General features: G+C 46.1%; 1 protein-coding gene across 1 annotated transcript in view; it reads right to left on the reverse strand.

The window, feature by feature from the left end:
• Nucleotides 1-18,420, reverse strand: part of cltrn (collectrin, amino acid transport regulator) — a 57,182-nt gene that overhangs the window by 22,379 nt on the left and 16,383 nt on the right. The window contains exons 2-4 of the mRNA XM_078232280.1: nucleotides 10,490-10,596; nucleotides 10,064-10,122; nucleotides 5,762-5,844 (exon numbers count right to left, since the gene is read on the reverse strand). Of these exons, the coding sequence (XP_078088406.1) occupies nucleotides 5,762-5,844; nucleotides 10,064-10,122; nucleotides 10,490-10,577 (230 nt within the window). The 5' untranslated portion in view covers nucleotides 10,578-10,596. The remainder of the gene's footprint in view (nucleotides 1-5,761; nucleotides 5,845-10,063; nucleotides 10,123-10,489; nucleotides 10,597-18,420) is intronic.

The raw sequence follows: 18,420 nt of genomic DNA on the forward strand, positions 1-18,420 counted from the left end.
AGGGTAACGTGCTGGATACAGTGTGCATGGATTTCCGGAAGGAGTTTGTTAAAGTGCCACATGATAAATTTGTCAACCGAGTTGAGGCCCATGGAATGAAAGGAGGAGGGTGGACATAATGACAGGAAACAGCTGCGGTGAATGGTTGTTTTTTTGGCTCCTGGAGGAAGGTAAATAGTGACAAATGGACACTTATGAAAAAGAATAGATGAGCAGGGGGAGCTGAGGGTATATGTCCGTGAGACCCCCCCCACCCCCCTCCACCCACAACAGGAAATCACCCTCATTGAACCACTCTGCTGAAGTTCCCAGCAGATCATACACAGAAGACATGAACTAGTTATTAGGCTTGATAGAGTTTGAAGAGAAAGAGAGAGAGTTGGTTGTTATTTTGAGGAGTGTGAATATGCACAGAGGTTTGTTAATTTTAGTTTTTGAAGTTGTGTAGTTTATTACACTGTTTCCCTTTTAATCTTTTTAAACTGTGTTCTGAGCATGCCCAGCACGTGTTGATGTCATGGAACACGTGGGGTGGGATTCTCCTGAATCAGGATTAGGTACCCACGCCAGCGGGAAAACTGAACCGTTTCCTGCTCACACTCGGAGCGTCTGTTAGGTGGGATTCAACCTACTGATGGATGTGAATCCATGCATCCCGGGAAACCCGCCAGCCAGCCCGGCTTTTCAGATCCCTTTAGAAAATCAGCCTCAGTACCTGGGCAAAATAATCCCAAAACTATCTTTCCACTACTCTCTCACGCTCCCAACATCCTTACCTTCACATAGGTAATGTGCTGTTATCCATTGCTCTACCTTTGATGCCCTCAGCCGCATCTAAATTCTTTCACTATTCCAGTGTTCTACTAGAAGGTAAGAATAATGCCAAATGTCTTACAGTAAATGGTAGAACCCTGAGGAGTATTGACAGGTAGAGAAATCTGGGCGTACCTGTCCACCGATCACTGAAAGTGGCAACGCAGGTGGATAAGGTAGTCAAGAGGCATACGGCATGCTTGCTTTCATCGGTCGGGGCATTGAGTATAAAAGTTGACAGCTCATGCTGCAGCTGTACAGAACCTTAGTTAGGCCTCATTTGGAATATTGTTTACAATTCTGGTCGCCAACTACCAGAAGGAGGAGAGGGTGCAGAAGAGGTTTACCAGGATGTTACCTGGTCTGGAGGGTATTAGCTATGAGGAGAGGTTGGATAAGCTCCCTTTGTTCTCACTGAAATGATGGAGGTTGAGGGGTGACCTGATAGAGGTTTACAAGATTATGAGTGGCATGGACAGAGTGGATAGTCAGATGCTCTTTCCTTGGGTAGAAAAGTCAAGTACGAGGGGACATAAGTTTAAGATGCATGGGGAACAGTTTAGAGGAGATGTGTGAGACAAGTTTTTTACACAGAGGGTGGTGAATGTCTGGAGTGCGCTGCCTGGGGAGGTGGTGGGAGCAGGTACGATAGCGGCATTTAAGGGGCAACTAGACGAATACATGAATAGGATGGGAATGGAAGGATACGGGCTCCGTAAGTGCACATAGTATTAGTTTAGGCAGGCATCATGATCGGCGCAGGCTTGGAGGGCCGAGGGGCCTTTTCCTGTGCTGTTCTTTGTTTTCTTGATTACAACCTGTGTCTTCCAATCCCATCTTCACCATCACTAATCATGAGGAGCTCATCGAGTTCTTCGTCTCACCAATTGAAAAGCCTCTGCTTAACTTCATCACACAGCTCCTCCCAGCGCACTTTAATCTGAACTCCTATCATTCAGCAACCATCAGCTGCCACACTCCCTGCCAACGCAACCCCCGTGACCAATCATGGCTCCTCAGGACAATGAGTGTTGGTGCTGCCAGTGACTCTTCCCTCAGACTCCGCCCTAAGTGCCTCTTATGACAGGCACCTTCCTAAACAGTCCTTCTCCATCCTGCCACTGTTACCGGCTGCTGCTCCAGGCTGATTTTGCCCTTTAAATACTCAAAGGTTTCACTGTCACTCATTATTGCATCCACCTCTCCTTTCATTTGAGAATCCTTTCAATCGGATCCTGCCCTCTCCCATTGAGTCTAACCTGTTAGGAGTGGCACAGTGGTTAACACTGCTGCCTCACAGTGCCAGGGACCCGGGTTCAATTCCAGCCTCAGGTCACTGCCTATGGAGTCTGCACATTCTCCCCGTGCCTGCGGTTACTCCAGTTTCCTCTCACATTCCACAGATGTGTACGTTAGGGGGATTAGCCCATGGTAAATTGCCTCTTAGTGACCCAGGATGCATAGGTTGAGGGGATTAGCAGGGTAAATGTGTGGAATTTACAGGGATAGGGTCTGGGTGGGATGTTCTTTTGGAGAGTTGGTGCAGTGCTGATGGGCTGAATGGCCTCTTTCTGCACTGTAGGGATTCTATGATTCTTCTATGAATTTACAAGCAATGTCAAGAATGAAGTACAGGCTGTTCGTGGGAGTCGATTATGTCCAGGATGCATGGAGCTGAGGACATGATTTTAGTGCTTTATTTCATCACGAGATTATAATCCACTGTGTCCCTGGAAAAGACAATTATTTACGGAAGAGGATCAGAACAAAACAGAGTGTGCTGCTGAATAAGTTGGGTTGCCAGGCAGGACTTTCTGACAGAGCGAGAAACAAATGTTTGCTATTTGCTCAGATTAACGGGCATGGATATACGTGAAGTATATGGGTCTGCTCTCAAAATAACGTGTGAAAACAAAATGTGCCTTTTAAATTTTATTATCGAAGAACTTTGGACAAGCTGTGATTGATTTGCAGTTAGTGTCGCATTACGACTGTTAAACCTTCCTCATAAAACAAATGATTTTATTCCCCAACAATAGAAACACAGACAGGGGCAATCACCATGTTTGCTTCACTGCATCTCTCATTTTCTTCAAAACATTTCCGAGAGAGAGAAACCATCAGAAGGGAATACGCTGGAAAACTCTCTGGGAGGAGAGAACACCATTCCGGTGTTGGGATGATGCATTTTTCCTCAGCTTGATATTAATAAGTAAAACATGGTTCGATACTTTAACAGGAATAAAGGGCGGGGTTTCCCAGATCCCCGCACCATGTTTTCTGGCTGTGGAAGCAGCTCGCCATTGGCCACTGGCGGTGGGATCTTCCTTTCCCACGTTTTGCACGGCTCTCCTGCCGCCGGGGGGAGAGGGTGGGGGGGGGGGGGGAGGGGGGAGGTGGTGGGGAGGAGGGGGGGGGGGGTTGGGGGGGGGGGCTGTTGGTGGTGGCCTTGCCTCCGGCAGGACCCCAACATCCTGCCGACAGGAAGGGCCGGAAAATCCTACCCAAAGTGTATAATGCCGTCATAGTTTTGGATTTTTATTTTAAAAGACAAAATTGTACCCGCCTCTACTACTACCTCTGGCAGCTTGTTCCAGACACTCACAACCCTCTGCTTGAAAAAATTGCCCCTGTGGACATTTTTGTATCTCTCCCCTCTCACCTTAAACCTATGCCCTCTAGTTTTAGACTCCCCTACCTTTGGGAAAAGATATTGACCATCTAGCTGATCTATGCCCTCATTATTTTATAGACCTCTATAAGATCACCCCTCAGCCTCCTACACTCCAGAAAAAAAAGTCCCAGTCTATCCAGGTTCTCCTTATAACTCAAACCATCAAGTCCCGGTAGCATCCTAGTAAATCTTTTCTGCACTCTTTCTAGTTTAATAATATCCTTTCTATAATAGGGTGATCAGAATTGCACACGGTATTCCAAGTGTGGCCTTACCAATGTCTTGTACAACTTCAACAAGACGTCCCAACTCCTGTATTCAATGTTCTGACCGATGAAACCAAGCATGTTGAATGCCTTCTTCACCACTCTGTCCACCTGTGACTCCACTTTTAAGGAGCTATGAACCTATACCCCTAGACCTCTTTGTTCTATAACTCTCTCCAACACCCAACCTTTAACTGAGTAAGTCCTGGTTTGATCTACCAAAATGCATCACCTCGCATTTATCTAAATTAAACTCCAAATCTTCACTCCCCAATAACTGAAAACAATTAACATACAACACACTTCATCTCTGAGCATAAGAATTATAGAAAACAGGAGCAGGAGTAGGCCATTCATTGAGCCTGTTACCCCATGTAATATAATCATGGCTGATCCTTTATCACAATGTCATACACCTTTTCTCTCCCTGTGATGCCTCTATTCTCCAGAAATCTATTTCCTTCTTAAATAATTTCAGTGATTTGGCCTCCACGCCCTTCTGCGGTAGAGAATTTCACAGGTTCACCAGCCTCCGAGTGGAGAAATGTCTCCTCATCTCAGTCCTAAATGGCCTACCCCATATCCTGAGACTGTGACTTTTGTTCTGGACCCTCCAGCCAGGGGAAGCAACATCCCTGCATCCAGTCTCTCCAGCCCATTTTATACATTTTACAATCAGATAACCATCACTTTAACTTGGCAAAGGAATTGGATATTGGGGTAGGGGGGTATGAAGGGGCAGGTTGGCTGATACCCAATGAAACCACTGACCCAGAGACCATGCTATCTGATGTTATTTCGTCCCTAAACTGAAAGGAAGGGACTGGGTAAATCAGACATTGGTTAGCCTCCAATTGTTGGCGAACTCGAATTTTTACTTCATTCCTCCAATATCCATTATGGTCAGATGCATTTGATAACAATTAATTCAAGAACAGTCAACCTGCAACAGTTTCTACCTTTCTATAGTTTCTATATTTCTATAGGGATCAAGGGATATGGGGAGAAGGGGGGGGATCAGGGTGTTGAATTTGATGATCAGCCATGATCAAGATGAATGGCGGAGCAGGCTCGAAGGGCCGAATGGCCTACTCCTGCAACTGGTTCCTATGTTCCTATGAAAGGTCTGTCACAATGTGTCTGATACAGGAAGCCATTGGGAAAGCAGGGCAGCTGAGGCAGTTTGGCGGTCGGCAAATTCAGAGCAAAGGATTTTCCTCAGGACCTGGTGAGTTTAGGATATGATAAGCATTTTTGAAATCTGTTTCTTGGCAAAAGCCAGTCAGATTGAGTGGTGGGGGAGGCGTGTGTGGAGAGTGGGGAGAAAGGTTTCATGTATTGAGGGGGACACCACTTGATGATCACAATAATTAGAGTTAAGAGGGACACTGATGTGGGAAGGTGCAGAGAGACTAATGAGTCAGGCTAAGATCGATGAGCTAGGGTGGGAGTTGGTGGTACTAATGTAGGGGGACCAGGGGAACATTGATGTAGGAGGACCAGAGAGATTAGAATTGCAGCTGACAGTAATGTGAGGCAAGAGAGACTGGGCGAGATATGGGAAAGCTCTTGGGGAGTCAGGGGTGGCCCATGGATGATATCTTGAGGGCATCGGATCATGGGGACTGGTTGTTGGATTGTCGGGGGGGGGGGTGGTGGGTGGAGTCCAATCATGGGGGGAGGGCTGTTTCGAGTGGGGAAGCTCTCCTTCACTTGACCCACAAGCAGCGCTGGAAATCTTCAGTTCCCTTTAGCTCCTGGGCTTCCGGAGATTAGGGAACCTAGCCAGAACGCTCTTAAAATGGTAGGTGTAAAATCTGGGGCCTACAACCTTGTTAAAATATTTTAATGAGTGACACAATTCCTGGTAGTGCATTGGCTCCCACCATTTATTTTGAAACTGTAAGTAGGTAGGCATGGGCTAGCTTCAAATCGCAATTTCTTTACATTTTTACTTTGAGAGGGTGGTTTCAAACTCCCCCTGTGATTCATTTCACGAAGCACTTACTTGAATGGTTTGTTCATTGATTTTCTCATACCATAGGCCACTGTTGCTTGAAAGTAGAATTGTTCACATTCATCCCAAATATACTGTCAGTGAACAAGATTTAACATCGTAAGTCCAGCACTCAAAAGCTTATGACTTCACATCTCTATTTTACCTCAAACAAACCGCCGCAGTGCCGCAATGCTGGACTTGTGTTCAGTGACAGCCTGGTCATGTCCTGTTCGCAGTCAGAGGTTAACACACAGCTCCAAGAGTATTGCTATTTTAGTGACTATATTAAAAGCTTTGTAGGTCATGGCAAGCAGCGATTAACCAACGTTATACAGCTCTTAACGTGGGTATCTTCATGAAATCCACTGGTACAGTGTAATGAGTCAAATCACTGTTTGTGGAGATTATTGTGAATGTTTATATAGTCTCATTAACAATACTACTTTAACCATATCATCATGTTGGGCTGCACGGTGGCACAGTGGTTAGCACTGCTGCCTCACAGCGCCAGGGACCTGGGTTCAATTCCAGCCTCGGGTCACTGTCTGTGTGGAGTCTGCACCTTCTCCCTGTGTCTGCGTGGGTTTCCTCTGGGTGCTCCGATTTCCTCCCACAGTCTGAAAGTTGTGTGGGTTAGGTTGATTGGCCATGATGAATTGCCCCTTAGTGTCGGGGGGACTAGCTAGGGTAAATGTATGGGGTTGTAGGGTTAGGGCTTGCGTGGGATTGTGGTCGATGCAGACCCGATGGGCCGAATGGCCTCCTTCTGCAATGTAGAATTCTATGATTCTATGTCCTCAGCTAGGAATGGAACAACAAATGTACTGAGCGCTAAAAGACATATACGGTTATGCTTTTAAACTTTTGCTACTGAGGGATTCTTGACTTTATAAAGTAAACGCAGAGAACAAAATGAAGGAAGTTACTCCAAATCTTTATAAATCACTGGCCATGTAGGAACAGTGGGAGGCCATTCAGCCCCTTCAGCATATTCTGCCAATTCAATCGGCTGAGTTTTATCTTCACTGCATCTTAGTGCCCTGTCCTTAAAACCCACTATTTAACAAACCTGTTCTTTCATTCTGAAACAGCTTCAAAGTTGTGATTAGAAGTGTCTGAGGGATTTCCTTATCAATCCCACCCGGCAAAAAGTGGCTGCTGCTTCCTTGTCACAGGCCGGTTATTTTCAAAAGAAAGCACATTCTTCCCCCCACTAGCTCCATACCACTTTACAACGATCCACGGAAGCAAACTAACCAAACTGGGTCATGCAGAGAATTGGCTCCATTGGGTTCATCCTCATATAGATAATTGTTCTTCATTCCTAGCAGAGGAATTTGAGTATCGTGAAGCTATTCGGCAACAGGGACATCACTTGCGCCTGTCCCAGTTGCTATTCACAAACATTAACAAGATCTGAGCTGAAAGCAAGACACAAAGCTTTTCTTTAACGAGAGAATTTATTGACTCGCTCAACCTCAACCCAGTGTCCCAGCTCTCCCCTATTTATATAGGAACATAGAAGCAGGAGTAGGCCATTTGGGCCATCGTGTCTGCTCTGCCATTCAAACAGATCATGACTGGTCATCTACCTCTATGCCATTATTTCATGACCACATGCATCTTTTGAACATCAGTAGCCAGAATTCCAGCAGCAAAAATATCAATAGCACACTCCAAGAAGTTCCACCATCTTGTTTAATCAGGTTCCTAATCTAGGAAAACTAAACTGATCACAAAATTGTTTGCTGAACAATTTTTTAAATGGAAACATTTAGTCATTTCTACTGAGTAAATTGAATTAAACCATTAATATGAGAGGTTGAAAAGGTTGGGACTGTAAAGTTCCACATATAAAAGTCCTATCAGTCCAAAGATGTGTGGGTTAAGTTGATTGACCATGCTAAATTGCTCCTTAGTGTCAAGGGGATTAGCAGGGTAAATATGTGGGGTTAGGGGGATAGGGTCTGGGTGGGATTGTGGTCAGTGCAGACTCGATGGGCCGAATGGCCTCCTTCTGCACTATAGGATTCTACGATTCTGTTCTCCTTGCAGCAGAAGAGGTTAAAAGCTGAGCTACCAAGGTGTTCCAGGGAATGGAGGGGGGGTGGGGGCGGGCGGGGGGTGGGCTTACTAGAGGGGCTCGAGGAAGTGAATTGGTGAATAATTGGAGCTCATCGATTGAAAATCATCAGAGAAAGATCTGCAAGGGAGGTGAGGGAGAACTTTGAATGGGAGTTGGATAGGGATTTGAGGATGAGGCGCTCACAGCATTACAGGCATGGAACTAAGCATAACTGCCCATCAAAGCCTCATTACAGGCATGGAACTAAGCACAACTGCCCATCAAAGCCTCATTACAGGCATGGAACTAAGCACAACTGCCCATCAAAGCCTCATTACAGGCATGATGGGCCAAATAGCCTCCTTCAGTGCTTATTGTTTCTACAATTCTGTGATGACTGTAAAATGGTGAGAGGGAATTTCGAAGCAGTTGATGGTAATAAGGATATGAATGGTGAATAATTCCTTAATCCGTAACAAAAATCTATCAACCTCAGCTTTGATATTTTCAATCAACTATGAATTTCAATAGCATCTTTTGCGGGGAGAGAGTTCTGAATCTCCATTTCTCTTTCTGTGAAGAGATGTTTCTTGATATCACCCTTGAACAACCCAGTGCTCATTTTAAGATTATGCCCCATTGTTCTGGAGTTCCCTCAAAAGGGGAAATAGTTTATCTCTCTCTCTATTCCCCACTTGCCTAGATAACAATGTTTAAGGAGCTTAAGTGGATTGGCCATGCTAAATTGCTCCTTAGTGTCCCAAGATGTGTAGGTTAAATGGTGAGAATGCAGTTTAGGACACGGGAGATGGCCTGAGTGGGATTCTCTGTGATGTGGAGATGCCGGCGTTGGACTGGGGTAAACACACTAAGAAGTTTAACAACACCAGGTTAAAGTCCAACAGGTTTATTTGGTAGCAAAAGCCACAAGCTTTCGGAGCCTTAAGCTCTTTCTTCAGGTGAGTGGGAATTCTGTTCACAAACAGGGCATATAAAGACACAAACTCAATTTACAGAATAATGGTTGGAATGCTCCTTCGGCAGCACCTTCCAAATCTGCAAACTGTGCCACCTAGGACAAGGGCAACAGATACATGGGACTTGCAGAGTCTCACTGGCTGTCCTGTCTGGAGACAATACACATCTCTTTAACCGGTCTTAGTGCTCTCTCCACCCACATTGTTTGTACCTTTCAGACTTGATTAGCTGTAAGTATTCACATTCCAACCATTATTCTGTAAATTGAGTTTGTGTCTTTATATGCCCTGTTTGTGAACAGAATTCCCACTCACCTGAAGAAGGAGCTTAAGGCTCCGAAAGCTTGTGGCTTTTGCTACCAAATAAACCTGTTGGACTTTAACCTGGTGTTGTTAAACTTCTTACGGGATTCTCTGTCGCAGGGTTGGTGCAGACTCGATGGGCTGAATGGCCTCTTTTGTATTGTAAGATTCTATAGCTCTATGAGCTTGCCACTATCCTGGAGAAAGCAACCCGCTTGATCGGTCCTGTATCTACCACTTTCAACACTCATTCCCTCCACCACCTGCGCATGCCTACTATCTCCACGATGCACTGCAGGAACTGGCCAAGGCTCCTTAGGCAGCACCTTCCAAATCTGCAAACTATGCCACCTAGGACAAGGGCAACAGATACATGGGAACACCACCACCTGCAAGTTCCCCTCCAAGTCACTCACCATCCTGACTTGGAAATGTATCACTGTTCCTTCACTGTCGCTGGGTCTAAAACCCTGAAACTCCCTCCCTAACAGCACTGTGGGTGTAACTACAATACATGGACTGCAACAATTCAAGAAGGCAGCTCATCACCATTGTACGGTGGTCCAGTGGTTAGCACTGCTGCCTCACAGCACCAGGGACTCGGGTTCAATTCCCAACTTGGATCACTGTCTGTGCAGAGTCTGCACGCCCTTCCCATGTCTGCATGGGTTTCCTCCGGGTACTCCGGTTTCCTCCTACAGCCATGCTAAACTCTCCCTCGGTGTGCCCGAACATGCTAGGGGATGCTAGGAACAATCCTAGGGGATTTTCACATTAACTTCATTGCAGCGTTAACGTAAACCTACTTGTGACACTGATAAATAAACTTTAAAACTCAAGGGCAATTAGAGATGGGCAAAAAATGCTGGCCTCGCCAGCAATGCTTACATCCTGTGAATGAATAAGTAAATAAAAAACCCTATGAAATCCTTTAATCGTCTTAAACAGCAATTAAGGTCAACTTACTGCCTGGTCTCCAAGGGCTGCATTCAGGCTGATTCGCACTTTGTGAGCATGAGGTGATCCTGGAGTTAACGGAATCAGAAAAAATATAAAACTCACAAAGAAAGGCAGAATTGCTCTTTAAGAAAGGGGTTATAAACGCTGCTTGACACAGTTAAAAGGTACAGAGTGAGGAGCTGTTGAAACCACTAAAAATGCGAATGCCAGGGTCATTTCAGAACTGATTTTTAATCTGATTTGGCATTGGTGTAGTGGTCAGCGATGGTGTTCTGTCATAAAAACATCTGGGATTATTTGAGACCAAAAAATACCAAACGATAACTAGCTGTAATCAATTCCCTGGCTGCATCTTTAACATCAGAAAATGATATCAGAAAATTAACTTCTAAATTCACAAGATAATCAAAGCTTCAGTTGAGATCAACGTACCTTTGTAGCAGAACTGATTCACTGCTGTGACACCCGGTTCTGCCGCTGAGAAAAGATTGAAAGCAAGGAGCAATATCCCGAACCACATCCTTGCAATTGGAAAGACACTGTGAGGAATGAGCCACAGAGAACTTTGTCTTATATTCCCTGTGACGTACAAACCAGCAGCAAGAATGGGTGGAAAAACTGTGTTTACTGGTTTGTAAAAAGGCTTAATTATTAAGCGAGGATGTTCCTCCCTCCCCCCACCCCCCTCCACCCCACCTCTTACCCAATAAACAATCCTACCAATCTTTACAGACCTGCCATTGTCTCTCACTACCTTGGACAGAGATTTGAAACAGAAAAAAAAGAAATCTCGACAAAGAAACTCACCAGAAAAGACTACTCAAGAGAAGTGACTATGATTGAAACTGTGTGCTGTAAACATTGCACTTATCTGCAGAGCAACAGCCAAGTGGCGGAATTAAAATGCTCAACAGCTTTGTAAATGCTTTAGTGAGTGCAGCTCCAGCTGCTGTTATTCTTCAAAGGGAGTCGTGCTTTCCAGGAAGGGATTTCTTCAAACAAGAAGGGCTTGTATTGTTGCGTTGAATGGGCATTTGACCTTAACGCCTGCCATGCAGCTTTCCGAGTGTTGGAGAAACCCTCCGGTGAAAAGAAGGTAGTGAGATTAAGTTGCACTTTTGGTCTATCGACTTCAGTTAATCTGAACCCAGTGTTGACAGCTGCTTTACTGTCCCTCTGGTGAACATTCTGCACTCTCTCCCTTCCTTTTCTAAGAATGGTATGCTTTGTCTGTATAGTGCGCAAGAAACAATACTTTTCACTGTATACTTTTTAAAAATTCATTCATGGGACATGGGCATCGCTGGCTGGCCAGCTTTTATTGCCCATCCCTAGTTGCCCTTGTTCAGGGGGCAGTTGAGAGTCAACCACATTGCTGTGGCTCTGGAGTCACATGTAGGCCAGACCAGATAAGGACGGCAGATTTTCTTGCTTAAAGGACATGAGTGAACCAAATGGGTTTTTCCCGACAATGGTTTCATGGTCACTAGTAGATTCTTAATTCCAGATTTTATTTTTATTCAATTCAAATTCCACCATCTGCCGTGGTGGGATTCAAACCCAGGTCCCCAGAACATTCACTGAGTTTCTGGATTAATAGTCTAGCATTTATACCACTTGGCCATCACCTCCCCCTAATACGTGCAACAATAATAAATCAAATCAAAACCTCTCCAATCCCAAGGGGTTAAAAAGCAGTAATACCTAGGAAATGTTCTGACTCCTTGTTATATACTTTACAATATGAGTGCTGAGGTGAGTGCTTAGCTTCTGGGTGGCACAGTCCAAGTCAGATATCCCAGAACTAAAAAACCAGTAAAACCTGAGAATGATTGGTACTGGTTTAAACTGGAGTTCTATTTTAAAAGTTTATTTTATTAGTGTCACAAGTAGCCTTTATATTAACGCTGCAATGAAGTTACTGTGAAAATCCCCTAGTCAAGACACTGGCCAGTGCCTGTTCGGGTACACTGAGGGGGAATTTAGCATGATCGATGCACCTAACCAGCACGTCATTCAGGCTGTGGGAGGAAACCAGAGCACCCGGAGGAAACCTATGCCGACACGGAGAGAAAGCTCCACGCTGACAGTGACCCAAGCCACGAATCGAACCCAGGTCCCTGGTGCTGTGAGGCAACCACTGTGCCACCATACCTCCCAGAAGCCGAGCACTCAGCTGAGCACTCATATTTTAAGCTATACAACAGAGATTCAGAACATTTCCTAGGTTTTACTGCTTTTTTACCTTTTGGGATTGGAGAGGTTTTGATGTGATTTGCTTTATTATTGTCACATGTATTCGTATACGGTGAAAAATATTTTTCTTGCAAGCTGTACAGACAAAGCATACCATACATAGAAAAGGAAAGGAGAGAGCGCAGAATATAGTGATACAGTCATAGCTAGGGTGTAGAGAAAGATCAACTTAATGTAAGGCAAGTCCATTCAAAAGTCTGACAGCAACAGGGAAGAAGCTGTTCTTGAGTCAGTTGGTACGTGACCTCAGACTTTTGTATCTTTTTCCCAATGGAAGAAGGTGGAAGAGAGAATGTCCGGGATGCATGGGGTCCTTAATTATGCTGACTGCTTTTCCGAGGCAGCGGGAAGTGTAGACAATGTCAATGGATGGGAAGCTGGTTTGAGTGATGGACTGAGCTTCATTCACGACCCTTTGTGGTTTCTTGCTGTCTTGGGCAGAGCAGAAGCCATACCAAGCTGTGATACAACAAGAAAGAATGCTTTCTATGGTGCATCTGTAAAGGTTGGTGAGAGTCATAGTGGACATGCCAAATTTCCTTAGTCTTCTAAGAAAGTAAAGGTGTTGGTGGACTTTCTTAACTATAGCGTCCGCATGGAGGGGCCTGGAGAGTTTGTTGGTGATCTGGACACCTAAAAACTTGAAGCCCTCGACCATTATTACTTCATCCCTTTTGATGAAGACAGGGAGATGTTCTCCACTATGCTTCCTGAAGTCAATGACAATCTCCTTCATTTTGTTGATATTGAGGGAGTGATTATTGTTGCCGCACCAGTTCACCAGATTCCCTGTCTCATTCCTGTACTCCATCTCATCATTGTTTGAGATCCGACCCACTACAGTGGTGTCATCAGCAAATGGAAAATTGAGTTGGAAGGGAATTTGGCCGCACAGTCATAGGTGAATAAGGAGTATAGTAGGGGGCTGAGAACACAGCCTCGTGGGGCACCGGTGTTGAGGATGATCGTGGAGGGGATGTTGTTGCCTATCCTTACTGATTGTGGTCTGTGAGTTAGGAAGTTCAGGATCCAGTCCAGAGGGAGGAGTCGAGTTCCAGGACACGGAGTTTGAAGATGAGTTTCTTGGGAATACTGGTGTTGAAAGCTGAGCTGTAGTCAATAAATGGGAGTCTGACACGTGTCTTTGTTATCTCGGAGTTCCAGGGTTTGGAGATGTTCAAAGGATCACCGAGAGGATGCTGTCTGGGAGGTTTTGACACTACATCAGCTGAGGTTATCCAGTACATTTATATGGCAGTGATGATGTGCTGTGGTGGGATCAATGGGTGACAGCAGACCTATACTAGGAGGGAGGGGCTCAGGGAGAGAGGGCACAGGGTGAGGGGGGATACAGGGAGAGGGGGGGGCTCAGGGAGAGAGGGGCACAGGGAGAGGTGGGGCACAGGGAGAAGTGGGGCACAGGGAGAGAGGGGGTATAGGGAGAGGGGCACAGGAAGAAGGGCACAGGGACAGGGGCACAGGGAGTGGGGCACAGGGACAGGAGCACATGGAGGGGGGCACAGGGAGAGGGGGTACAGGGAGAGGGGGCACAAGGAGAGGGGGCACAGGGAGGGGGGCACAGGGAGGGGGCACAGGGAGGGGGGCACAGGGAGGGGCGCACAGGGAGAGAGCGGGCACAGGGAGGGGGCACAGGGAGAGGGGCACAGGGAGAGGGGGCACAGGGAGAGAGGAGGCACAGGTGGAGGGGGCACAGGGAGAGGGAGAGCACAGGGAGAGGGGGGCGTTGAGAGGGAAATGGAGGGGCAGAGGGACACAGGGAGAGGGGAGGGGGAAGGGCACAGAACAAGTGCCACAGCGGGGAGAGAAGAAGGGAGAGAGTGGCGCAGGAAGGAGATGCACAGCAAAGATTTATTTTATTCATTCAGGGGATGTGGGCATCACCAGCATTTATTGCCTATCCCTAATTGCCCTCAGAAGGTGGTGGTGAGCTGCCTTCTCGAACCGCTGCAGTCCCCGGGGTGTCGGTACACCCATAGTGCTGTTAGGGAGGGAGTTCCAGGATTTTGATCCAGGGACAGTGAAGGAACAGTGATGTATTTCCAAGTCAGGATGATGAGTGACTTGGAGGGGACTGTCCAGGTGGTGGTGCTCCCATGTGTCTGCTGCCTTGTGCTATTATGTGGCAGAGGTCATGGGTTTGGAAGGTGCCGTCAAAGGAGCCTTTGGTGAGTTTCTGCCGTGCAACTTGTAGATGGTACACATGGCTGCCCTTGTGTGTTGGTGGCAGAGGGAGTGAATATTGAAGATGGTGGATGAGGTGCCAATCAAGCTGGTTACTTTGTCCTGGATGGTGTTGAGCTTCTTGAGGGTTGTTGGAGGTGCACTCATCCAGGCAAGTGAAGGGTACTCCATCACAGTCCTGAATTTGGGAAGTCAGGAAGTGAGTCACCAATATATACTCACATTCCTTTAACCATCAGACAGCAGTTCTCCCACAGGTGGCCATAGACATCTGCAACCCCATGGAGGTCCAACTGCCCACCATCCCCCTCAACACCTTTAGCCCTGGTTCTTTCCAGAACATTTCCGGGAATAATTCAGGGTCTTGCAGTGAGCTGCATGCAAATACCTAAGGTGGGTAGATTGTTTGCCAGGGTTGGGAGTTATGATTGGGCCTATGGATGGTCCACCTCTGGCTGGATTCCCTCAGCTACAGGATGTGCCATCGACCCCACATAACAATCCGAGCACTGCCACAGCAACCAGGAGTGTTTCTGAATCAACAAGGATATTATTCATCAATGTGCAGCTGGTGTGAAACCACAAGAGGTTCATCCGGGCATATATCCCTTTCTGGGTGTGTCACAGCTTGGTATGGCTCCTGCTCTGACCAAGACTGCAAGAAACTCCAAAGGGATGTAAACCTAGCCCAGTCCATCACTCAAACCAACCTCCCATCCATTCACACTGTCTACACTTCCCGCTGCCTCAGAAAAGCTGCCAGCATAATCAAGGACCCCACCCACCATGATCATACTCTCTACTTTTTACATTATCCTACAATCACAGTGATGGTTACACCTCAGCAGAGCTGTAGATAATGTCCTTGTGGGAAGATTAATGGGAAGATTAACTGTTATGGTAGGGGAGTTTGGGCAGAGGAAGTGGGCGTGGTGGTTAAATAAATTTGTGAGGAGAAAGGCCATCAGGATGAAGTATCAGAGAGGAGATGTATGATGCTCCAAGTTCCTGGGGAGACAAATAGTATTACGGTAAAGTATAGTTCAATATCGGAGGCAACAGGCGACGATGAGGCAGACGAGGATGGGTTTTGTGTGCATATGTGGAAATCTACCATCAGATTTTTGATGTATTTGAACTAAGATTTACGTGTTTCACTTGTTTGCAATAACCTCCCAATCATAAATCAAGGTTGAAGGTGACTCCCTGAACTTACACTTCTACAGCAGGGCATTGGAGCGGTTCGGGATAAAAATACAGAAAAAGCTGGATGAACTCAGCAGGCCCGGCAACATCTGTGGAGAGAGAAATAGAGTTAATGTTTTGAGTCCAACTGACCCTCTATCTCCCACTCTTTAATGGCCAATAGTTTAAATCCAAGGTTGTCTGCGCTATGAACAATCTTTTTCCACTGATTTCAATAACCACTGTCCTCACTGCCTGCCCCACAGGACTTAAGCACATGGCAAGAAAGAATTCTTTAAATGGTGCATTTAAAATGTTTAGCAACCATTAGGAAGGTAACCATGGAATCCCTACAGTGCAGAAGGTGGCCATTTGGCCCATTGAGCCTGCACTGACTCTCCAACAGAGCATCTCACCCAGGCTCTTTTCCCATTACTCCACTAATCCCCCTAACCTGCACATCTTGGAACACCAAGGGGTAGTTTAGCCAGGCCAATCCATCTAACCTGCACATCTTTCAAACTGTGGGAGGAAACCGGAGCACCCGGAGGAAACCCACGCAGACACGGGGAGAACGTGCAAACTCCACACAGACAGTCACCCAAGGCTTAAATTGTCCCTGCTAACCACTGTGCCACTGTGCCGCACTTAATAAGTCAGAAGGACAAAAGACAAAGTGGCCATTAAGTCATTGGCAGTAATTAACAGCAGGAGGAGAAAGTTTAACTTTAACAATTGAACAGCTTTCTCACCTCCTCGAGAAAGCTGGTGTTAAGAGGAACTTGTTTGAGGCAGTCATATCAAGGAAGTTCAAATATATTGGTCACTTGGTGCCAACAGGAGGGAAATGTTTGGAAAAAGAAGTAATGCAAGGCAAAACACCTGGAGAGCATTGCACAAGGAAGAAGGATGGGTAATATCAGAAGGTGGATTAGGCTCCCTATGGGACAGGCAGTGAGGACAGTGGTTATTGAAATCAGTGGAAAAAGATTGTTCATAGCGCAGACAACCTTGGATTTAAACTGTTGGCCATTAAATAGTGGGAGATAGAGGGTCAGTTGGACTCAAAACATTAACTCTGTTTCTTTCTCCACAGATGTTGCCGGACCTGCTGAGTTCATCCAGCTTTTTCTGTATTTTTATCCCAAACCGCTCCAATGCCCTGCTGTAGAAGAAGTGTAAGTTCAGGGCGTCACCTTCAACCTTGAGTTGGGAGCAAGGTGTGCTGTATGGTTGGGTCAGGGTTTCCACAGTCGTAGCCAGGTGAGGTTTCTGGGATGACTCAAATGGATCTTCGGGTAAGCGTTCTCCAAGGCGGCCTTCACAACACACAACGCAGAATCGCTGAGCAGAAACTGATTGCCAAGTTCCGCACACATGAGGACGACCTCAACCGGGATCTTGGGTTCACGTCACGACTTGCCTGGGCTTGCAAAATCTCACTAACTATCCTGGCTGGAGACAATTCACAGCTCTTTAACCTGTACTTAACCCTCTCTCCACTCACATTGCCTGTACCTTTAAGACTTGATTACCTGTTAAGACTCGCATTCCAACCATTATGTTGTAATTGAGTTTGTGTCTATATGTGCCCTGCTTGTGAACCAAATCATCCACTCACCTGATGAAGGAGCAGCGCTAGGAAAGCTTGTGCGTCCAAATAAACCTGTTGGACTTTAACCTGGTGTTGTGAGACTTCTTACTGTACTTTCTGAAGTTAGCAGAGTATATGCTGGGCTCATTGATAAACGTAAAAACATGCAAAATAGGAGCTGGAGGAACCCATTAGCCTTTTGAGCCTGCTACCCCATTCATTATGATCTGGCTGATCATCCAACTCAATAGCCTGATCCCACCTTCCCCCCATACCCTTTGTCCCCTTTTCCACAAGATCTAGTTCATTTTTGAAGCGCCAAGGACCTGGGTTCAATTCCCAGCTTGGGTCACTGTCTGTGTGGAGTTTGCACATTCTCCTGTGTCTGCGTGGGTTTCCTCCGGGTGCTCCGGTTTCCTCCCACAGGCTAAAGATGTGAGGGTTAGGTTGATTGACCATGCTAAATTGACCGTAGGTGTCAGGGGGTAAAAATATGTGGAGTTACGAGAATAGGGCCTGGGTGGGATTCGACTCGATGGGCCGAGTGCCTCCTTCTGTCCTGTCGGGATTCTATGGTTCTAAAACAAACAATGTTTTGGTCTCAACTGCTTGCTGTGGTAGAAAATTCCACAGGCCCACTAGTCTCTGGGTGAAGAAAGTTCTGCTCATCTCAGTCCTAAAAGTTTTATCCTCAGACTGTGACCCCTGGTTCTGGAGTAGTACCTTTAGTATGGTTGAATCATACATGGATTTAAGCTTCATTGAAGATATATCTGTTTTTATACTGATGTCTTTATCTCTTGTTTGAACAATAACATTTCTCAACCAGTATGAGAATAAAATGGACGAAGTTCAATGGGATGTCTCGTGAAATTAAGGAAATTGTAATTATTAACAGACAAGAGCAAAAACCTGGGATCATGTCACAAGCATCACAACTCATATATCTGCTGGAATAGGGTTTAGTCTCAGGGGATTAGCAGGGTAAATATGTGGAGTTACGGGAATAGAGCCTGGGTAGGATTGTGGTCGGTGCAGACTCAATGGGCCAAATGGCCTCTTTCTGCACTGTAGAGATTCTATGATCTACTCAATCACATCCTTTAATCATGCTGAGCACCTCAAT

This window comes from Mustelus asterias, chromosome 17, assembly GCF_964213995.1.
Source record: "Mustelus asterias chromosome 17, sMusAst1.hap1.1, whole genome shotgun sequence".
NCBI lineage: Eukaryota > Metazoa > Chordata > Chondrichthyes > Carcharhiniformes > Triakidae > Mustelus > Mustelus asterias.